This window comes from Mustela nigripes, chromosome 6 (genome assembly GCF_022355385.1).
Source record: "Mustela nigripes isolate SB6536 chromosome 6, MUSNIG.SB6536, whole genome shotgun sequence".
NCBI classification, from domain to species: domain Eukaryota; kingdom Metazoa; phylum Chordata; class Mammalia; order Carnivora; family Mustelidae; genus Mustela; species Mustela nigripes.
Window position 1 is genome coordinate 108,070,581 of NC_081562.1, and position 24,236 is coordinate 108,094,816.

The 24,236-nt window shown below is 38.2% G+C and overlaps 1 protein-coding gene across 2 annotated transcripts in view; it reads left to right on the plus strand.

Annotated features, from left to right (window-relative positions):
* The window catches only part of USP18 (ubiquitin specific peptidase 18), a 47,580-nt gene that overhangs the window by 20,091 nt on the left and 3,253 nt on the right, over positions 1-24,236 (plus strand). Inside the window, exons 2-8 of one of the 2 annotated variants that reach the window (XM_059404977.1) lie at positions 5,711-5,790; positions 6,082-6,228; positions 6,596-6,691; positions 7,364-7,531; positions 16,490-16,621; positions 17,625-17,674; positions 18,921-18,958. In XM_059404977.1, coding sequence (XP_059260960.1) covers positions 5,711-5,790; positions 6,082-6,228; positions 6,596-6,691; positions 7,364-7,531; positions 16,490-16,621; positions 17,625-17,674; positions 18,921-18,958 — 711 coding nt within the window. The remainder of the gene's footprint in view (positions 1-5,710; positions 5,791-6,081; positions 6,229-6,595; positions 6,692-7,363; positions 7,532-16,489; positions 16,622-17,624; positions 17,675-18,920; positions 18,959-24,236) is intronic. The other variant, XM_059404975.1, reaches the window with a different exon arrangement.

Here is a 24,236-nt window from a genome sequence, read left to right on the forward strand (position 1 = left end):
TGGCCTGTCAGGTCTCTGTGGATAAGTCAGCTGCCAATCTAATATTTTTACCATTGTATGTTACAGACTTCTTTTCCCGGGCTGCTTTCAGGATTTTCTCTTTGTCACTGAGACTTGTAAATTTTACTATTAGGTGACGGGGTATGGGCCTATTCTTATTGATTTTGAGGGGCGTTCTCTGAACCTCCTGAATTTTGATGCTCGTTCCCTTTGCCATATTGGGGAAATTCTCCCCAATAATTCTCTCCAGTATACCTTCTGCTCCCCTCTCTCTTTCTTCTTCTTCTGGAATCCCAATTATTCTAATGTTGTTTCGTCTTATGATGTCACTTATCTCTCGAATTCTCCCCTCGTGGTCCAATAGCTGTTTGCCCCTCTTTTGCTCAGCTTCTTTATTCTCTGTCATTTGGTCTTCTATATCACTAATTCTTTCTTCTGCCTCATTTATCCTAGCAGTGAGAGCCTCCATTATTGATTGCACCTCATTAATAGCTTTTTTGATTTCAACTTGGGTAGATTTTAGTTCTCTTATTTCTCCAGAAAGGGCTTTTATATCTCCCGAGAGTGTTTCTCTAATATCTTCCATGCCTTTTTCGAGCCTGGCTAGAACCTTGAGATTTGTCATTCTGAACTCTAGATCTGACATATTACCAATGTCTGTATTGATTAGGTCCCTAGCCTTCGGTACTGCCTCTTGTTCTTTTTTTTTTGTTGAATTTTTCCGTCTTGTCATTTTTTCCAGATAAGAGTATTGAAGGAGCAAGTAAAATACTAAAAGGGTGGCAACAACCCCACGAAAATATGCTTTAACCAAATTAGAAGAGATCCCAAATCGTGAGGAGGGAGAAAGGGGATAAAAAGAGGATCAAAAAGGAAGAAAGAAAAAAAAAGAAAAAAGAAAAAAAAGAAAAGAAAAGAATTAAAAAAAAGAAAACAAATAAGAAAAATATAAAAAAGAAAATATATATATATTGGATAAACTAGTTAAAAAACGTTAAAAAAGAAAAAGGTAAAAGTTAAAAAAAAAATTTACCAGAAGGCGAGAAAAAAAACAAAAAATGAAAAAGAAAAAAATTAAATTAACTGCAAGACTAAAAAAAATCACAGGGAAAAAGCCATGAATTCCGTGCTTTGCTTTCTCCTCCTCTGGAATTCTGCTGCTCTTCTTGGTATTGAAACCGCACTTCTTGGTAGGTGAACTTGGTCTCGGCTGGATTTCTTGTTGATCTTCTGGGGGAGGGGCCTGTTGTAGTGATTCTCAAGTGTCTTTGCCCCAGGCGGAATTGCCCCGCCCTTATCAGGGGCCGGGGTGAGTAATCCGCTTGGGTTTGCTTTCAGGAGCTTTTGTTCCCTGAGCGCTTTCCGTAGAGTTCCGGAGGACGGGAATACAAATGGCGGCCTCCTGGTTTCCGGCCTGGAGGAGCCGAGAGCCCAGGGCCGCACTCCTCAGTGCGCCCTCAGAGAACAGCGCCCAGTTACTCCCGTCTGCCTGACCTCCGGCCGCGCTCGAGCTCACTGAGCCTGCGACTGGTTCAAGGTAACACTGAGCTTTGAGCTTACTGTCGGCTCTGTCTCTGTAGCCGGCTTTCCCGTTCCAATACCTGCAAGCTCTGCGACACTCAGACACCCCCAATCCTTCTGTGACCCTGTGGGACCTGAGGCCACGCTTACCCTGTGGGCTTCGCCCCGGTTTAGCCTCTGTAGCGATGTCCCTCAGCGGAACAGACTTTTAAAAGTCCTGATTTTGTGCGCCGTTGCTCGCTGCTTGTCAGGAGCCGGCCCCTCCCCCCGGGGTCTATCTTCCCGTCGCTTTGGATTCACTTCTCCGCCGGTCCTACCTTTCAGAAAGTGGTTGTTTTTCTGTTTCCAGAATTGCTGTTCTTCTCTTCAATCTGCCGATGGATTTTCAGGTGTTTGCAATCTTTAGATAAGCTATCTAGCTGATCTCCGGCTAGCTGAAGTAGTCTCAGCCTGCTACTTCTCCGCCATCTTGACTCCTCCCTCTGTAGGTTTTTTTTGAAGATGTCCCTATCAAACTTGGGAAGCTCCTCTCAGTTTCTAGTTGGCTGAGAGTTTTTATCATGAATGAATGTTGGATTTTGTCAGATGCTTTTTTGGCATCTATTAATAAAATCATTTGAATTTTGTTTTTAGTGTATTGATGTGATGGATTACATTAATTAGTTTTCAGATGTTGGACTAGTCTTGCATACCTGGGGTAAATCTCACTTGGTTGTTCTATATAATTTTTATATTTTGTTGGATTCTATTTGCTAATATTTTCTTGTGGATTTTTGTATCTATGTTCATGAGAGATATTGACCTGTAATAATCTTTCTTGTAATGTCTTTGTCTGGTTGTTGTAATAGGAGAATGGTAACCTTATAGAGCAAATTCCTCTATTTCTATCTTGTGAAGAGTTTTTTTGAGAGCTGGTATAATTTATTCCATAAATGTTTGGTAGAATTCATCATTGAGCCCATTGGTGCTCTGTACATTTATCCTCATTCGTTTTTCTTTTTATTCCTCAGACTGTATGACTTCATTGACCTGTTTTCAAGTTTGATAATTCTTTTTTTCTGCCAGCTCAAATCTGCTATTGACCACTTCTTGAAAACTCTTCATTTCTCTTACTGTATTTTTCAGTTCAAGAATTTCTATTTGGATTCTAAAATAATTTTTTCTTTATTGATATTCTGTGTTTGGTGAGACATTGCTTTCATACTTTAGTTATTTCAATATTGTTTTATTTAGTTCTTTGAACAAATTATAACTAATCTAAATTCTAGTGAGACTAAAGTGCCTGGGTGGTTTAGTCATTAAGCATCTGCTTTGGGCTTAGGTCATGATCTCAGGGTCCTCGGATAGAGTCCTGCATCAGGCTCCCTTCTCAGCGGGGAGCCAGATTCTCCCTTTCCCACTCCCCCTGTGTTCCCTCTTTCACTGTCTCTCTCTCTGTAAATAAATAAATAAAATATTAAAAAAATTTAAAATCTAGTGAGACTAACATCTGGATCTTCTCAGTGATAGTTTCTACTGATTGCTATTTGTGTGTATGTGTACCACATTTTTCTGCTTCATTGTATGTCTTGTAATTTTTTGTTAAAAACTAAACATTTTAGATAATATAATGTGGCAACAGTGGAAATCAGAAACTCTGACAATGAGGTTGTTGCTGTTGTTTTGTTGTTGCTATTTGTTTAATGGCTTTCCTGGACTAATTCTGTAAAGGCTATGTTTCCTATTGTGTGTGGCCATTAAAGATTCTGTTTGGTTAGTTTAATGTCACCTAATGATTGGTCAGGGATTTCTTTAAAGGCCTACAAATGGCGTTCCAGATCACCAAGAATATGTTTAGAAGTCCACTATGGACATCTCAGTACTCAGATCCATCTTTTAAGTTTCAGCTGGTCTCTTTTTTATTTTGCCCTATCTGTTATTACAACCTTAGGTAATCACAATATTAACTATCATTGGTTTCTTTTGACAAATATCCTGGGAATAGGATTTTAAGCTCTGAGTAGGTCAAATAATGACAACCTCCATCACAGGATGCTTTTCCATAAAGCTGCAAGACAAGTCAAATAATAAAAATGCTTTCAGTATGGAACTTTTTGAGGAACTCCCATCCCACTCTGTCTCTTTCTCGGTTACAAGGCTTCTGGTTTTCACAGCCTATATGATTGCAGGTTTTCTTATTCTCAAAGCTACCTCAGAGCTGGGAAGAAGGAAATGGAAATAGGCCAGGTTGAAATCCTGTTGTTCTTATGTAGGTTCTGCTGTGTTTGTTGAATAAATATTCCTAAGATTTTTTAAACCTTTGGGTAATTTTTAGAGTTCTGAAAAAATGATTTTTATAATTTTTTTCCCATGATTTTCATTGCTTTTCTGGAGGATTAGATTTATAGAGCTCCTAACTCCATCATTCCAGTTGTATTTTCACTTTTATATCAATTTTCATAGCAGTTTGATTACTTTAGGGAATTTTTCTTATTCTTTAAATTATGACTTTGTGGATACTTGTCCTCCACTAGAATATAAGTTTCTTGGGGATAGTAACTTTCTCTAGTATGTGCAATGCCTTTCACATAGCAGGTGTTAACTAAATTATGGGTTGGGCAGATATCTCTGTATTTTTTAGACAAATCAGGACTCTTGGCTCTGGTATGATCAGAAGAGGCAAAATGTCTTTACATGACAAGGAGATCTATCTTTATGTCCAGTGTTGGCTTCATGGCAGGCAGTCTTCTGTAAAGAATTCCCTGGAGACAGCATAGTTCAACCCTAGTTCCACTCTGTTTGTCTTTAGGTTTTGGGGTTATTACCTTAAAATATGGATTAATTAATTCATTCAGCTCATAGATAGTGTTCACCTATTATGTGCCAGGTATTGTGCTTGTATTGCAGATAAAGGAACAAGACTGATAGGGTCTTTGCTTCCATGGAGCTTATAATCTTGAGAAGAGACAGGCCAAAACAAAAGTCAAACAAAACAAATTGAAATAAAAAATGTTAAGTACAAACTGTGATAAGTATAATAAAGGAAATAAAAAGGTGTTGAGACAGCTGATATGAATATTTAATACATTTACAATAACTACCTTTTCTTGCAGTGTCTTTGCATGTTGGCAGACATATGTTCTTTTATAAAATAGTCCTCAGTGTGTTTTTCATGTTCTTTGTATTCCTAGGTTTCTGTTAAACAATAGAAATTCATTTATATCTGTCTTTTAGGCTTCTTACATAACATATGAAAAATCTACTGTTTAATTCCTGTTTCCTCTTAGTCAGCATCATCTAACACTGAGACAGTTCTTTCCTTTCTTGTCCTCCCAGATACCTTTGGGGAAGACCTGGGTCAGATATGAGTATTGGGAAACTGCTCAATTTATGGGGAATGAAAAAGAAATTAAATAAAAATACAGAGAAATGAATGGTCATTAGAGTCCAAATAAGGTGTTGGCTTGGCTTGGAAATTGGAAAGAATCCACTATGGAATATTGGTTTTATGTGGCTGGATCCCCTAGTAGAGGCCAGTAGGAATGGATGGCTGGTCAGAAAAAAGGAAACTTCTATGATGCAGTCAGACTGGATTTTGAATTTTAAGAGGAGTTGTGAATACCCAACTTTTGTATCAACATGGACGGGACTGGAAGAGATTATGCTGAGTGAAATAAGTCAAGCAGAGAGAGTCAATTATATGGTTTCACTTATTTGTGGAGCATAAGAAATAACATGGAGGACATGGGGAGATGGAGAGGAGAGAAGGGAGTTGAGGGAAATTGGAGGGGAAGACGAACAATGAGAGACTCTGGACTTTGAAAAACAATCTGAGGGTTTTGGAGGGGCGGTGGGGAGGAGGTTTGGTGAGCCTAGTGGTGGTTATTATGGAGGGCACGTATTGCATGGAGCACTGGGTGTGGTACATAAACAATGAATTCTGGTACACTGAAAAGAAATTTAAAATAAAAAATTAAAATAAATAAATAAATAAATAAATAATATTTACTGAGCTCCTAAAAAAATAAACAAGCTTATTTTTCATTTTTAGTGCCTAACTAAAGTGGGGGTTGGTGGTGATATTGAGGGCTGGGAGAGGACAAAATGGTGAATGTTCATGTACATGTAGGTATCAAGGGCACAAGGACATGCATGAGAATTGTCCCTTGGTGACCTCACTGATCGGGCTGTTATTTTTCTCTTTGTCCAGTGTTTGTCCAGCATGATGCTGCTCAACTCTACCTCACGGTCTGGAACCTAATTAAGGACCAAATCACAGATGTGGACCTGGTGAGATCCTAGAACCAGAGAACTCAGAAGTTTAAGATGCTGCTCATTTAGCTCATCCAGCAATCAATATAATGTATAGAGAGGATTAAAAGAGAAATCCACATATGATGCTTATCACAATTCCATATTATTATTATTATTATTATTTTGCACCTTTTTGAAGAGCAAAGAGCATCAGTGACTACCATTTTTGGAGCTTCTGTTTGATGGCTACAATTTCTGGAAATTGACTTGACTTGTTTTGTTTATGACTTTGTACCCTTCTTTCCTCTCACCTTCTCTCTCTTACAGGTAGAGAGGCTGCAGGCCCTGTATACAATCCGGGTGAAGGAGTCCTTGGTTTGCCTTGAATGTACTGTGGAAAGGAGCAGAAACAGTAGCATGTTGACCCTCCCCCTTCCTCTTTTTGATATGGACTCAAAACCCCTGAAAACACTGGTAAATGATTTCTTTTGGTGATTTTTCTGTTCCCATAAACCTGGTGCTGCCAGTGTGCCCTTACTTCTTTAATCCACCATTGCCTTTTAAAAAGTAATTTCTATTTCCTTTGCACAGTTCTGTTTCTCCTTTGATTTGGTGAAAAAAATTTTGTTTCCTTTTACTTTCTCTCCTTACACTGCTACCTTAACAAGTGCTCCCTCCTATTTATCAATCCAGTCACTAGGTCTTTTTGGAGATCCTGCCACATGCACCACACTGGGCCAGGGGGGAGGATATGGGGAGAGCCAGAAGAAAAACTTTTATCCTCATTTGTAGTGTGGTAAATACTAACTCTGATTTTTTTTTTTTTGATCTTCTGAAACAGGAGGATGCCCTTCGATGTTTCTTCCAACCCAGGGAATTATCAGGCAAAAGCAAATGTTTCTGTGAGAAATGTGGGAAAAAGACTTGTGGGAAACAGGTACTCACTCTCTGAAACCAGATGCTGCCATAGTTTGGGGTTGCCTTTAGTGGATTTCCTGATAGAGCCTTCATAGAGGGTACCATGTGTTGGTTGAGGGTGGGAATTTATATTCTGGCTAGTATCTGGGATCTGGGGATCCTGATTTTCAGAGGCCCATCACTGAGAGGGGCAGAGCCTTTTAAAAGATAAGAGAAGGGATGCCTGGGTGGCTCAGCTGGTTAAGCATCTGCCTTCAGCTCTGGTCATGATCCCAGGGTCCTGGGATTGAGTCCTGCTTTGGGCTTCCTGCTCGTTGGGGAGTCTTCTCCTTTGCCTGCTGCTCTCCCTGCTTGTGCGCACTCTCTCTCACTGACAAAATAAATAAATAAAATCTTAAAAAAAAAAGAGAAAGTCCAAGAGCAGCAGGCAGTTTTCCATGCAGAGTTAGACTAGCTCTCTAGAGCAGACTCTAGTTCCTGTGGTTCCTGGTTCTTGTGCAGAACCCTATGGCTGCTCATGATTTCTGTGAAGAGCTCAACAGATTCAGCAGATGGGAGCCCTTAATTCTGTATTATATCATTCTGATACATTTTGGAGAAGAAGAACACACCATCGGCCCGGGTATTTCTCTAAATCTACCCATTTCAAGTGCCTTAGGACTTCATCTCCATAGTAATTTTGCTTTTTCAGGTCTTGAAGCTGACCCATTTGCCCCAGACCTTGACAATCCACCTCTTGCGGTTCTCCATCAGGAATTCTCAGACAGAAAAGATTTGCCACTCACTCTATTTCCCCCAGACCTTGGATTTAAGTCAGGTCCTTGTGATTGAAGAAGGCCTCTGTAATGCTGAGGAACAGGTGAGAAGCTCCTTAATGCCCTTCCATCCTCCATCTCTTCAGACCCCTTGTCTGCTTGATTTTGCCTCTCTTCCCCTAAGATGCTTAAAGTCATGCACTCAACAGACATAGCACTTTTGGTCATCTCATCTTTGCCATTATAGCATCTCATAAATCACAGCCTATGTTGGACATGCTTGGGGCACACAAAGGGAGGAAAACTCACCAGCAGCTGCTTGGTGTGATTCATAGAAACACATTCATATGTTCAAGAAACATTTATTTTTTTTAAAACAGTATTTTAATGATGGAAACCTATGTGTTCTTAAATGAAAAAATGATGGCTTGTTATTACCATACTACTTATCACCAACATTTGCTGTATGTGGTTGCTTTTCTTATAAGATTCAAAATACTTCTGTCAATGGACATCTGAGCTCTTTCTCTAGTTTGGCTATTTTGGACATTTCTGCTATAAACATTGGGGTGCTGGTGCCAGATGAATGGATAAAGAAAGATGTGGTACATATATACAATGCTATATTACTCGGCCATAAAAAAATATGATATCTTACCATTTGCAACAATATGGATGGAACTTGGGGGTATTATACTAAGTGAAATAAGTCAGAGAAAGACAATTATATAATTTCACTCACATGTGGAGTTAAGGAACAAAACAGGTGAACATAGGGGAAGGGAGGGAAAAACAAAACAAGACATAATCAGAGGGAAACAAACCATAAAAAAGACTCTTAACCACAGGAAATAAACTGAGGGTTGGTGGAGGTTGGGAGGTGGTGAGGGGATGAGGTGACAGGGTGATGGGCATTAAAGAGGGCATGTGATGTAATGAGCACTAAGTGTTATATACAACTGATGAATCACACTCTACCTCTGAAACTAAAAATATATGTTAATTAATTGAATTTAAATAAAAAAGACTCAAAACATTATTTCTTTTTTTTTTAAATTGCATTTTATTTTTTCAGTGTTCCAAGATTCGTTGTTTATGCATCACATCCAGTGCTCCATGCAATATGTGCCCTCCTTAATACCCACCACCAGGATCAACCCCCCTCAAAAACCTTTAGTTTGTTTCTCAGAATCTGCAGTCTTTCATGGTTCATCTCCCCACTCCGATTATTTCTAAGTATTGGACTTTGTTCATAACCCTCACAGCACTAAGGAATGGGAGGAATCCATAATTCAGGGCTTTCTCCTTAAATGAAGTATATAATACATATATACATAAGTAAACGCAAGATCTTGGGTTCTAAACATAATACCAACCTTTCTTTTTAAAACAGCTTATACCCACTTTGAGGATAGTAACAAAAGAGCCAGTTCACTGGGCCAAATTTTTTTTTTTTTTAAAGATTTTATTTATTTATTTGACAGACAGAGATCACAAGTAGGCAGAGAGGCAGGCAGAGAGAGAGAGAGAGAAAAGCAGGCTTCCTGCGGAGCAGAGAGCCCAATGCGGGGCTCGATCCCAGGACCCTGAGATCATGACCCGAGCCGAAGGCAGCAGCCCAAACCACTGAGCCACCCAGGCGCCCCGGGCCAAATTTAATCAGAGTAAAGTTGAATTCAGTTTTCCTGACCTAATAACTTACTGGGAAATTCTGAGAAAAAATATAACATAAATATCTTTTTTTAGGTTTAAAATGTTACATTTAGTAAATTCTATATTGCTACATATATATGTATTGCTATATATATATGTAGCAATGTAGAATTATATATACATATAGTGTATATATATATATATATATATATGGACTGTTTTTTTAATGCTCTTTACTATTCATGCTGTAGAAACATGGTTTCTTAAAAATGAGGCCTACAACAGACACATGAAAAAAATGTTCCACATCACTCAGCATCAGGGAAATACAAATCAAAACCTCAATGAGATACCAGCTCACACCAGTCTGAATGGTTAAAATGAACAAGTCGGAAACAACAGATGTTAGTGAGGATGTGGAGGAAGGGTTGGTGGGAATGCAAGCTGGTGCGGGCACTCTGGAGAACAGTATGGAGATTCCCCAAAAAGTTAAAAACAGAGCCACCCTATGGGCCAGCAATTGCACTGTTAGGTATTTAGCCAAAGGACACAAACATCATGATCTGAAGGGGCATTTGCACCCCAATGTTTATAGCAACAATGTCCACAATAGCCAAACTATGGAAAGAGCCGAGATTCCATTGACAGATGAATAGATAAGGAAGAGAGAGAGATCTATCTATCAATTTAAATTAAAAAAAATTCACTATACCAAAAACTAATGATGTGCTATATATTGGCTAACTGAACACAATGAGAAATTTAAATTGAAAAAATAAAAAATAAAAACTGAGGCCTAATAATATAATAGCTCCTATATAACATGCTTTCTTTACCTATTTAGTACATATGTGTTTTATAAGATTCTCATTTTCTATTCTTTGAGTTTTCCTTATTTCTATTTGTATACTATGAAGTATACAAATTTCATAATGAAATATCTTTCCAAAAAATTATTTAGATACAATGTAGTTTACATATACTGTATTATTAGTCTCAGGGGTAGAATTTAGTAATTGGTAAGTTGCATATAACACCCAGTGTGCATTATAAGTGCCCTCCTTAATGCCCACCACCCAATTACCCCTTCCTCCATCCCACCTCTCCTCCAGCACCCCTCCATTTGTTTCCTGGAATTAAGTGTCTCTTAAGGTTGGCTCCCTATTTTCATCTTATTTTAATTTTCTTTCCTTTCCCTTATGTTCATCTGGAAGGAATTAGAGGGTATTATGCTAAGCAAAATAAGTCAGGGAAAGACAATGCCTTATGATTTCACTTGTATGTGGCATTTAATAAGAAACAAAACAGATGAAATAACATCTTGAAATTTTCAACTAATGAATCATCAAATGTTCTATCAAAAACTAATGATATACTATACCCTGGGTAATTGAATTAATTAATTAATTAAAAAAGATTTTATCCATTTATCTGACAGAGACACAGAAAGAGAGGGAACATAAGCAGGCAGAGTGTGAGAGGGAGAAGCAGTCTTCCTGCTGAGCAGGCAGCCCGATGGGGAGCTCAATGCCAGGACCTGGAACTATGACCTGAGCTGAAGGCAAATGCTTAATGAGTGAGCCACCCAGGTGCCCCAGCTAATTGAATTTAAATAAAAATTTTTTTCCACTTAAGAAGACATTGTGATTGAAAATCTTGAATATATACCAAAATAGCAAAGACTTATACAGCGAATTCCCATGTCCATCAAGCAGTTTAAACGTTATCAAAACCCATGACCAATCTAGCTTTACCAACATCCTCACCCTCTTCTTTCTCCAACCCCCTACTGGATTATTCTGAAGCAAGTCCCAGACTCTGCTCTTTCATTTGAAGTATTTCATTATGTCTTCCTAAAGACTAAGCTCTCTTTCTCTAGATGTGACCAATTCTATCTCATAATTTCTTTTTTATCATTTAAATTTTAAATTTTAATTCCAGTTTAGTTACCATACAGTATTATATTATATATTATACATATAATTGCATAATATATATTATATATATAAAATATTATATATTATACATATAATTGCATAATATATATATGTATATATATAAAATCCAGGTGTATGATATAGTGATTTAACAATTCTATACTTTACTCAGTGCTCATGGTGATAAGTGTACTCTTTTTTTAAAGGTTTTATTTATTTGACAGAGAGAGAGCACAAGCAGGGGAGCGGGAGAGGGAGAAGCAGACTCCTCACTGAACAGGGAGCCCCATGTGGGGCTAGATCCCAGAACCTTGGGATCATAACCCAAGCTGAAGGCAGTCACTTAACCAACTGAGCCACCCAGGAGCCCCAAGTGTACTCTTAAAAAATTTTTTTTTGATAAGAGTATTCTTAATCCTCATCACTTCTTTCAACCATTTCCCACCTACCCACCTACCAACCCACCCAAACCATATGTTTGTTCTCCATGGTTAAGAGTTCATTTCTTGGTTTGTCTCTCTCCTTTTTTTTTTCTTTGTTCGTTTGTTTTGTTTCTTAAATTCCACAAATCATTTTTATTATTTTATTTTTATTTTTTCAATGTTTGAGAATTCATTGTTTATGTACCACACCCAGTGCTTCATGCAATATGTGCCCTCCTTAATATGCACCACCAGGCTCACCCACCCTCCTCTCTAAAAGCCTCAGTTTGTTCCATATGAGTAAAATCATGTGGTATTTGGCATTCTCTGACTGACTTATTTCACTTAGCATTATACTCTCTTGCTCTATCCATATTGTTGCAAATGGCAAAATTTCATTCTTTTAATGGCTGAGTAATATTACATTGTGTGTGTATATCACATCTTTATCCATTCATCAATTGATGGATACTTGGGCTGTTTCTATATCTTGGCTATTGTAAATAATTTTGCTATAATCATCAGGGGGCATATACCCCTTTGAATTAGTGTTTTGTATTTTTTGGGTCTATACCCAGTAATGTGATTATCAGATTGTAGAGTAGCTCCATTTTAACTTTTGGGGGGAATCTCCATACTGTTTTCCACAGTGGCTGTAACAGTTTTCACTCCCACCAACAGTGCATCTCATAATTTCATAATATCATTGATGCCCAGCCAATATTTAGATTTATTTGCTTTTTCAATTTTTATTTATTTATTTATTTGAGGGAGGAAGAGAGAGTGAGAGAGACAGCATGAGCAGAGGGAAGGGAAGAGGGAGAGAGAATCTCAAGCAGACTCCCTGATGAGCACAGAGAAGACATGGGGCTCTTTCAAGACCCTGAGATCATAACCTGAGCCAAAATCAGTAGTCAGGCATTCAACCAACTGAGCCACCCAGGCACTTCATAACCAATTATTTTTGAAAAAAATGATTTTTTTTCCCAGTGTCAAAACTCCCAGTGGTTTTTTCCCTTTTTAAAAATTTTTAAATTTTTTATTATTATTTTTATTATGTTATGTTAGCCATCATACTGTACGTAGTTTTTGATGTAGTGTTCCAAGATTCATTGTTTACATATAAGACCCATGCAATATGTGCTCTCCTTAGTACCCATCACTGGGTTGCTCAATCCCCAAGCCCTTCCCTTCTGTAATCTCAGCTGGTTTCTGGTGTCCAGAGTCTCTCATGGTTTGTCTCTTTCCCTGATTTCTTCCCATTCAGTTTCCCCTTTCTTCCCCTGTGGCCCTCCATGCTATTCCTTATGTTCCACTTATGAATGGAACCATAAGATAATTTTCTTTCTCTGCTTGACTTATTTCACTTAACATAATCCCCTCCAGCTCCATCCATTCAGTGCAAATAGGGGGTATTCATCCTTTCTGATGGCTGAGTAATATTCCATTGTATATATGAAATACATCATCTTTATCCATTCATCTGTTGAAGGGCATCTCAGCTCCTTTCACAGTTTGGCTATTGTGGACATTGCTGCTATGAACATTGGGGTGCATGTGCCCCTTCTTTTCACTATGTCTGTATCTTTGGAGTAAATACCTAGTAGTTCAATTGCTGGGTCATAGGGTAGCTCTTTTTTTTTTTTTTAAAAGATTTTATTTATTTATTTGACAGAGTGAGATCACAAGTAGGCAGAGAGGCAGGCAGAGAGAGAGAGAGGAGGAAAGCAGGCTCCCTGCTGAGCAGAGAGCCCGATGCGGGACTCGATCCCAGGATCCTGAGATCATGACCTGAGCCGAAGGCAGCGGCTCAACCCACTGAGCCACCCAGGTGCCCCGGTAGCTCTATTTTTAACATCTTGAGGAATCTTTATACTGTTTTTCAGAGTGGCTGTACTAAGCATGCATTCTCATCAACAGTGTAAAAGGGTCCCCTTTTCTCCACATCCTTGCCCACACTTTTTTCCTGTCTTGTTGATTTTTCCCATTCTATCTGGTGTAAAGTGATATCTCAGTGTAGTTTAGATTTGTATTTCCCTGATGGCTAGTGACGTTGAATACTTTTTCATGTTTCTGTTAGCCATTTGTATGCCTTCTTTGGAGAAGCGTATGTTCATGTCTTCTGTCTATTTTTGACTGGATTATTTGTTTTTTTTTTCGATGTTGAGTTTGAGAAGTTCTTTATAGATCTTGGATACCAGCCCTTCATGCCATTTGCAAATATTTATGTCATTTTCAAATATCTTCTCCCATTCCTGGATTGCCTCTTAGTTTTGTTGACTGTTTCCTTTACTGTGCAGAAGATTTTTTGCTTGATGAAGTCCCCAAAGTTCATTTTTGCCTTTGTTTTCCTTGCCTCTGGGGATGTGTCTGCAAGAAGTTGCAGAAGAAGTTGGCTGCAGCCAAGGTCAAAGAGGTTGCTGCCGGTGTTCTTCTCTAGGATTTTAATGGATTCCTGTCCCAAATTAGGTCTTTCTTCCACCTTGAGTTCATCTTTGCATATGGTTTAAGAGAATGGTCCAGTTTCATTCTTCTGCATGTGACTGTCTAATGTTCCCGGCACCATTTATGGAAGAGACTGTCTTTTTTTCCATTGGATATTCTTTCCTGCTTTGTTGAAGATTAGTTGACTATAGAGATGAAGGTTCATTTCTGGGATCTCTATTCTGTGCCATTGGTCTATGTGTTTGTTTTTGTGCCAATACCATGCTGTCTTGTATATCAGCTTTGTAAGACAGTTTGAAGTCGGTCATCGTGATGCCACCAGCTTTGGCTTTCTTTTTCAACATTCCTCTGGGTATTCAGGGTCTTTTCTGGTTCCATACAAATTTAAGAATTATTTGTTCCTGATCTGTGAAAAATGTCAATGGTATTTTAATAGGAAATACCCTGAAAGTGTAGATTATTCTAGGTAGCACAGAACTTTTCACAATGTTTATTTTTCCAGTCCATGAGCATGGACTGTTTTTCCAACTTTTTGTGTCTTGCTCAATTTCTCTAAATATTCGGTAGTTTCTAGAATTTAGATCCTTTACCTCCTTGGTTAGATTTATTCCCAGGTATTTCATGATTTTGTGTGCTATTGTAAGTGGAATCAATTCCCTAATTCCTCTTTTGTTCATTCACTTTGTTAGTGTATATAAATGCAGTTGATTTCCGTGCAATAGGTTTGTATACTGCCACATTGCTGAATTGCTGTATTAGTTCTAGTAATTTAGGGGTGTTTTGGATTTTCCACAAAAAGTATCATGTCACCTGTGAATAGAGAGAGTTTGACTTCTTTGCCAATTTGAGTGCCTTTTATTTCTTTTTATTATCTGATTGCTGAGGCTAAGACTTCTAGTACTGTGTTGAACAAAAGTGGTGACAGTGGCCCTCCCTGTCGTATTTCTGACCTTAAGGGAAAAGGTCTCAGGTTTTTCTCCATTGAGAATGATGTGTGCAGTGGCCTTTTAATAGATGGCTTTATGATGTTGAGGTATGTTCCCTCTATCTCTGTATTTTTAAGAGGTTTCATCGGGAAAGGATATTGTATTTTGTGAAATGCGTTTTCTGCATCAGTTGAGAGGATAATATGGTTCTTGTCTCTTCTTTTGTTAATATGATCTATTCCATTGATTGATTTGTGAATGTTGAACCACCCTTGCATGCCAGGAATAAATCCCACCAGATCATGGTGAATAATCCTTTTCATGTGCTGTTGGATCCTATTGGATTGATCTTCAGTATTTTTGCATCCATGTTCATCGGGGATATTGGTCTATAATTCTCTTTTTTGATGGGGTCTTTGTCTGGTTTTGGGATCAGGGTAATACAGGCCTCATAGAGCAAGTTTGGAAGTCTTCTTCCCATTTCTATTTTTTTGGAACAGCCTCACTAGAATAGGTATGATTTCTTCTTTAAATGTTTGGTAGAATTCCCCTGGGAATCCATTTGGCTCTGGACTCTCACTTTTTGGAAGGTTTTTGATTACTATTTCAATTTCCTTGCTGATTATTGCTCTGTTTAGATTGTCTATGTCTTCCTGTTTCACTCTGGGTAGTTTATAAGTTTCCAGGAATGCATCCATTCCTTCCAGATTGCCTAGTTTGTTGGCATAAAACTGCTGATAGTAAGTCTAATAATTCTATTTCCTTGGTATTGGTCATTATTTCTCACCTTTCATTCATGATTTTATTAATTTGGGTCCTTTCTCTTTTCTTTAGATTAAGTCTGGCCTGACATTTATAAATTTTCTTAATTCTTTCATTGAATCAGCTTCTAGTTTCATTGATCTGTTCTGCTCTTCTAGTTTCTATTTCTCTGATTTCTGCTCTATATTATTTCTCTTCTCCTGCTTGGCTTAGGCTTTATTTACTGTTCCTTTACCATATCCTTTCTGTGTGACTAACCAGAATTTAAATAAAAACTTAAAAAAAATAAAATTTTAATTCTTTTTTAAAAAAAGATTTTATTTATTTACATGAGCAAGAGAGAGAAAGCACGAGCAGGGGGAGGGGCAGAGAGAGAAGCAGGCTTCCCACTGAGCAGGGAGCCTGACACAGGGCTCGATCCCAGGACCCCTGGATCATGACCTGAACCAAAGACAGACACTTAACCAACTGAGCCACCTAGGTGCCTCTAAAGTTCTAATTCTTGACTTGATCTTTATAACCACATATCTTGTGACTTCCCAGCATCCTCCATGCCTCCCATTTCCTCAACATGCTCTGTTGTGCTGTGCTGCCAAGTCTTTGGAATGTGGGGGCCTATTTAAGTATACCCCCTACTTAGAATTTGTCTGCTAGTCTTGTTTATCCTTCAAGATCAATTCAAGGCATGTCTTCTCTGGGGAGCTTTTTCTCAGATGATTATTTCTTCTCCTTTTTTGGTGCATGGCATTATAATTGTGGCTTTATTAATCATGAGATTTTTTAGTTCAAAGACTATTTTCTAGCCCCCTTGAAGTACTAGTGCCTGCAATGTGATGAAATAATGTTTCTTTATTCTAGACTACAGTTAGAAAAGGAGGCATGATGGGTGAATAATTTTGTACCTTATGTCCTGCCAGCTTGGAAGACAGTATGAGCTCTTTGCTGTGATTGCCCACATGGGGGCAGCTGACTTTGGTCATTACTGTGCCTATATCCAGAATTCTGTGGATGGAAAATGGTTCTGCTTCAACGATTCCAATGTTTCTTGGGTGAGAACATTGTCCAAAATTTCCTCTTGTCCTGGATTAGCCACCTGTAATAAATTTTGACCGAACTAGATGGGTCCTCAAGGTCAACACACACTGTGGACTAGTTCTCTCTTTGTGTAGGGCCTTTAAAAAGTCTTTTTCTTTATAAAAAGCTTTTTAAAGTTCAAGTACAGTTGCACAATGTTACCTTTTCCAGATGTACAAGATGGTGATTCAACAAGTTCATACATTATGCTGTGCTTACTGCAAGTGTAGCTACCATCTGTCACTGTACAATGCTATCACAGTATCACTGACAATATTTCTTATGCTGTACCTTTTTCTTTTTAAGAAAAGAGAGAGAGATAAGAAGAGAGAGAGAGCAAGTGGGTGGGGCAGAGGGAGAGAATCCCAAGCAGGCTCTGCACAGAGCGCTTATGTGGGGCTTGACCTCATGACCCTGAGAATATGACATGAGCTGAAATCAAGAGTCAAATGCTAAACTGACTGAGAAACACAGGTGCCCTATACTGTGCCTTTTATTCCTGTGACTTACTCATTCCATAACTGGAAGCCTGTATCTTCCGCTCCCCTTTACCTCTCTTCCCCATCCCTGCCTCTCCCTTGGCAACCATCGGTTTGTTCTATTTATAGGTCTGTTTCTGCTTAAAATCCTTTTCTGCATGAAGTACCCATTCGGTATATAGCCTTCTGAGAGTTAACTTAGCTCAGTGTCTAGGTTTTTGGTGTCTTCATGCTTTGTGGGAGACTTAAGAAAAGTAAGAAGAGTTAGATATATGTAAGTTAGAACCAAGCACAATCAAGTTTAAATAGAGGGAACAGGGTACTAAAAGTGCCTTCGTAAACATGGCGTCCTATCACTGAATGATCCAGGCCTTGAGAGGTACCTAAGGGTGGGTTTGTCTGGATGAGTGAGGAGGGATACAATGTAGCACCCCTTACTCTCTGGGTGCTTAACATATGCTAGCTGGATGATTCACTTCATCTCTTTATGTACTTCCAGGTATCCTGGGAAGACATCCAGTGTACTTATGGAAATCATAACTACCGCTGGTAAGAGAAGTGTTTGAGTGATGGAAACCAAATGAGTTTATGCAGGGTTCTTTTACTGTATGAAACCTATGGATTTAGCTTCCACTTGTATTTGGATAACTCCCCAGTGACTCTTTAGCCTCATCTCTCATTACATCTCACCGTACCATGCATTTTTCACAATTTAGATGCCAATAATACTAAAGTATAACTAGCTTGCCAGCATCATATCCTCCAATGGCTTGCACTTGCAGTTCCTGGTCTGTTTTTCCCTCTCCTAATTTATTATTGGGGCAAACACCCACTTATCCTTTAATATCTCTGCTCATGGCTTTTCTTACACTGTAAAGCATTCACTGATTGATGCTGGATTTGTAGGGTTTTCTCATATGCTTGTCCTGCAGTTTTAGTATATGTCCTTTATAACAAGGACCACCCTGTTTATAACTGTTTGTATGTATAACTTTATTTTATATTAGACCATGAAATATTTGGGATTAAGGATCTTTCTTCTCTTTTTCTTTGGCCAATATAGTGGCTTGCATTTAGTAAATAGCTATAAATGTATTTTTGAAAACCCAATGACTACAGAGGGGCAGCTAGAGAAAAAAAGCTGGATTAAGTTTTTTTTTTTTTAAGATTCTTAAAATTTATTTGAGAGAGAGAGCACAAGCATGGAGAGTAGTTGGCAGAGGGAGAAACAGACTCTCCACTGAACAGGAAGCCCGATGCAGGGCTTGATCCCAGGACACTGGGATCATGACCTGAGCTGAAGGCAGACACTTAACTGACTGAGCCATCCAGGTGCCACAGGATGAAGATTTTATTATTTTTCATCTTTTTAAAAATTATGTTCAGTTAGCCACTACATAGTACTTCATTAGTTTTTGATGTAGTGTTCAGTGATTCACTAGTTGCATATAACACCCATTGCTCATCACAACATGTGCCCTCCTTAATATCCACCATCCAGCTGCCCCATACCTTACCCCTCTTCCCTCTGAAACCCTCAGATTGTTTCCCAGAGTCCAGAGTCTCTAATGATTTTCTCTCTCTCTGATCTCTCCCCCTTCAGTTTTCCTTCCCTTTCCCTATGGTTCTCAGTGCTATTCCATATGTTCCACATCTGACTGAAACCATATATTTATATATTTATATTTTATAATATATAATTTATATATATTCATATACAATATAATATATTTTATATTTTATGTTATTTATATATTATATAATTGACTTTCTTTGCTTGACTTATTTCACTTAGCATAATCCCCTCCAGTTGCATCCATGTCAATACAAAAGGTGTGTATTTATCCTTTTTGATGGCTGAATAATATTCCATAGTATATATGAACCACATCTTCTTTTTATTTATTTATTTGTCTTTAATTTCAGTGTTCCAGAATTCATTGTTTATGCACCACACCAAGTGCTCCATGCAGTATGTGCCCTCCATAATACCCACCACCAGGCTCTCCCAACCTTCTTCTCCTCTCCCCTCCAAAACCCTTTATTTCTCAGAGTCCACAGTATCTCATGGTTCATCTCCCTCTCCCATTTCTCCCAATTCACTTTTCCTTTCCTTCTCCTAATGTCCTCCATGTTATTCTCTATGATCTACAGGTAAGTGAAACCATATGATAATTGACTCTCTCTGCTTGACTTATCTCACTTAGCATAATCTCTTCTAGTCCCATCTATGTTAATACAAAAGTTGGGTATTCATCCTTTCTGATGGAGGCATAATACTCCATAGTATATATGGACCATATCTTCTTTATCCACTCATCTGTTGAAGGGCATCTTGATTTTTTCCACAGTTTGGTGACTGACCTTGCTGCTGTGATCACTGGGGTACAGATGGCCCTTCTTTTCATTACATCTGTATCTTTGTGGTAAATACCCAGTAGCGTAATTGCAGGATCATATGGTAGCTCTATATTTAATTTCTTAAGGAATCTCCACACTGTTTTCCAAAGTGGTTGCACCAACTTGCATTCCAACCAACAGTGTAAGAGATGAACCACATCTTCTTTATCCACTCAACTGTTGAAGGGCATCACAGTTCCTTCCGCATACTGTGGACATTGCTGCTATGAACACTGGGGTGCAGATGCTCCTTCTTTTCACGGTGTCTGTATCTTTGGGGTAAATACCTAGTAGTTTAATTGCTTGGTCGGAGGGTAGCTCTATTTTTAACATCTTGAAGAGCCTCCATACTGTTTTCCAGAGTTACTGTACTAGCTTGCATTCCCACCAACAGTGTAAGAGAGTTCCCCTTTCTCCACATCCTTGCCAACATTTGTTGTTTCCTGCCTTGTTGATTTTTGCCATTCTAACTGGTGTAAGATGGTTATCTCAGTGTGGTTTTGATTTGAATTTCCCTGATGGCTAGTGATGTTGAATGTTTTTCGTGTGTCTGTTAGCCATTTGTATGTCTTCTTTGGAGAAACATCTGTTCATATATTCTGTCTAGTTTTTGACTGGATTATTTGGTTTTTGGGTGTTAAGTTTGAGAAGTTCTTTATAGATCTTGAATACTAGCCCTTTATCTGTAATGTCATTTGAAAACATCGTCTCCCATTCTTTGGGTTGCGTCTTTGTTTTGTTGACTGTTTCCTTTGCTGTGCAGAAGCTTTTTATCCTGAAGAAGTCCCAAAAGTTCATTTTTGCCTTTGTTTTCTTTGCCTCTGGGGATGTGCCTGCAAGAAGTTACTGCAGCCGAGGTCAAAGATGTTGAGTCTGTGTTCTCTTCTAGGATTTTGGTGGATTCCTGTCTCATGTTAGATCTTCCACACATATTGAGTTTATCTTTGCATATGATGTAAGAGAATGGTCCAGTTTCATTCTTCTGCATGTTACTGTCCAGTGTTCCTGGCACCATTTATGGAAGAGACTTTTTTTCCCCCATTGGGTATTTGTTCCTGCTTTGTCAAAAATTTGTTGACCACAGACATAAGGGTCCTTTTCTAGGTTCTCTATTGTGTTCCATTGGTCTATGTGTCTGTTTTTGTGCCAATAAAATATTGTCTTGATGATTACAGCTTTGTAAGATAGCTTGAAATCAAGCCTGTGATGCCACCAGCTTTGGTTTTCTTTTTCAACGTTCCTCTGGCTATTCAGGGTCTTTTCTGGTTCCATACCCATTTTAGGATTATTTGTTTTCACTCTGTGAGAAATGCTGGTGGCATTTTGATAGGATTTGCACTGAATGGATGGATTTCTCTGGGTAGCATATACATTTTAACAGTATTTGTTTTTCCAGTCTGTGAGCACAGAACATTTTTCCATGTCTTTGTTTCTTCCTTAATTTCATTCATAAGTGTTCTATAGTTTTCGTAGTACAAATCTTTTACCTCTTTGGTTAGGTTTTTCCTAGGTATCTTATCTGGATTTGGTGCAATTGGAAATGGGATAGATTCCTTGGTTTCCTTTTCTGCTGCCTCATTACTACTGTACAAAATTGCAGTCAACTTTTGTGCATTTTTTTTTTTTTTTTAAATTCTGCTACTTTGCTGAATTCCCATATCAGTTCTAGCAGTTTTTTGGTGGAATCTTTAGGGCTTTTCACATACAGTATTCTGCCATCTGTGAAGAGTGAAAGTTTGACTTCTTTAGTGTTTTGGATGCCTTTTATTTGTTTTTTTGTTGTCTGATAGCTGATGCTAGAACTTTGAGTATTATGTTGAAAAACAGTGGTGATAGTGGACATCTCTGTCATATTCCTGACCACGGGGGAAAAGCTCTTAGTTTTTTCCCCTTTGAGGATGATGGTCAATGTGGGCTCTTTACAGATGGCTTTTATTTTTTTTATATATATAATTTAAAATTTTTTTTAAGAAACATATAATATATTATTAGCCCCAGAGGTATAGGTCTGTGAATTGCCATACAGATGGCTTTTATGATATTGAGGTCTGTTCTCTCTATCCCTACACTGTGAAGTTTTAATTTTAATACAGAAATGATACTGTATTTTGTCAGATGCGTTTTCTGCATCAATTGAGAGATTTATATAATTCTTTTCCTTTCTTTTATTAATGTGGTGTATCAACTGACTGATTTGCAGATATTGAACCACCCTTGCAGCCCAGGAATAAATCCCACTTGGTCCTGGTGAATAATCCTTTGAACGTACTGTTGGATCCTATTGGCTAGTATCTTGGTGAGAATTTTTGCATCCATGTTCATCAGGGATATTGGTCTGTAATTCTCCTTTTTGATGGGGTCTTTGGTTTGGGGATCAAGGTAATGCTGGCCTCTTATAGTGAGTTTGGAAGTTTTCTTACATTTCCATTTTTTGAAACAGAAGAATAATGATTTCTTCTTTAAGTGTTTGGTAGAATTCACCTGGGAAGCCATCCAGCCCCAGACTCTTGTTATTTGGGAAGTTTTTTCATTATTGCATTAGTTTCCTTGCTCGTTATGGGTCCGATCTTGTTTTTTTTATTTCTTCCTGTTTCAGTTTTGTTAATTTATATGTTTCTAGGAATGCATCCTTTTCTTCCAGATTGCCTAATTTGTTGGCATATCATTGCTCTGTATTCTCAAAATTGTATTTATTTTGTGTTGGTTGTGATCTCTTTCATTCATGATTTTATTAATTTGGGGCCTCTCTCATTTTCTCTCTCTCTCTCCCTCTCTCTTTTGATAAGTCTGGCTATGGGTTTGTCAATCTTATTAATCCTTTTAAAGAACCAGTTCCTGATTTCACTTATCTGTTTTACTGTTTTGTTTTTTTAAAATTTCTGTATCTTTTTTTTTTTTTTTTGGCAGTAACACACAACAAGATTTATTGGGTGTGGCTCAAACAGGATTGCTTGTGAGGAGAAGACCCTCACAGCATGAGACCATCCAGAGGCTTACAGCTTGGGAACTACTCTCAGAAGGGGAGGGGACAAGGGAACTCAAGGGGGGGGGCAAGAACATTGGAAAGGGGGCTTGCATGTCTGGGTTGTATCATTGATTTCTGCTCTCATCTTTATTACTTCTCTTCTCCAGCTGGTTTTAGACTTAGTTTTGCAGTTCTTTCTCTAGCTTCTTTAGGTGTACATTTAGCATATATATGTGAGACTTTTCTTGTTTCTTGAGAAAGGTCTGTATTGCTATGTACTTTTCTCTAGGACTGTCTTTGGTACATCCCAAAGATTTGAGCAGTTGTATTTTCATTTTCATTTGTTTCCATGAATTTTTAAAAATTCTTCTTTAATTTTCTGATTGACCCATTAATAATCTTTAGTAGGATACTCTTTAACCTCCATGTACTGTGTGCCTTCCAAATTTTCTGGAGTTCAAGTTTTAAAGCACTGTGGTCTGAAAATATGAAGGGAATAATCCAAGTCTTTTGTACTGGTTGAAACCTGATTTGTGAACCAATATGTGATCTCTTCTGGAGAATGTTCCAGAATGTGTATTCTGTTGCTTGAGGATGGAATGCTCTCTATATATCAGTGACATCCAAATGGTCCAGTGTGTCATTCAAATCCCTTTTTTTTCTGGTTGATCTTTTGCTTAGATGATATGCCCATTATTGTGAGTGGGGTGTTAAAGTCCCATATTATTATTATTATTATTTTTCTTTAATTTTGTTATTAATTGGCTGCTCCAAGCTGGGGGCATAAATATTTACAGTTGCTAGATCTTCTTGTTAGATATACCCTTTGATTATGATATAGTGTCCTTCTTCATCACTTATTATGTCTTTGGTCTAAAATCTAGTTTGATACGAGGATGACTACTCCAGCTTTTTTGGATTTCCATTAGCATGATGAATGGCTCTCCACTTCCTCACTTATTTAAATTTTTTTTTTTTTAATTTTTTATTTTTTATAAACATATATTTTTATCCCCAGTGGTACAGGTCTGTGAATCACCAGGTTTACACACTTCACAGCACTCACCAAATCACATACCCTCCCCAATGTCCATAATCCCACCCCCTTCTCCCAAACCCCCTCCCCCCGGCAACCCTCAAATTTTTTATAATTTATTTAATTTTTCAGTGTTCCGAAATTTATTGTTTAATGTACTACACCCAGTGCTCCATGTAGTATGTCCCCTCCTTAATACCTACCACCAGGCTCATCCATCCCCCTACCCCATCCCCTCTAAAACCCTCAGTTTGTTTCTCAGAGTCCACAGTCTCTCCTGGTTCATCTCCCCCTCCAGTTTCCCCCAATTCCCTTTTCCCTTCCTTCTCCTAATGTCCCCCCTGTTATTTCTTATGTTCCACAAGTAAGTGAAACCATATAATTGACTTTCTCTGATTGACTTATTTCACTCAACATAATCTCCTCCAGTCCCATCCATGTTGATACAAAAGTTGGGTATTCATCCATTTTGATGGAGGCATAATATTCCATTGTATTTATGTACCACATCTTCTTTATCCATTTGTCCATTGAAGGGTATCTTGGCTCTTTCTATAGTTTGGCAATTGTGGCCATTGCTGCTATGAACATTGGGGTACAGATGGCCCTTCTTTTCACTACATCTGTATCTTTGTGGTAAATACCCAGTAGTGCAATTGCTGGGTCATAGGGCAGATGTATTTTTAATTTTTTGAGGAATCTCCACACTG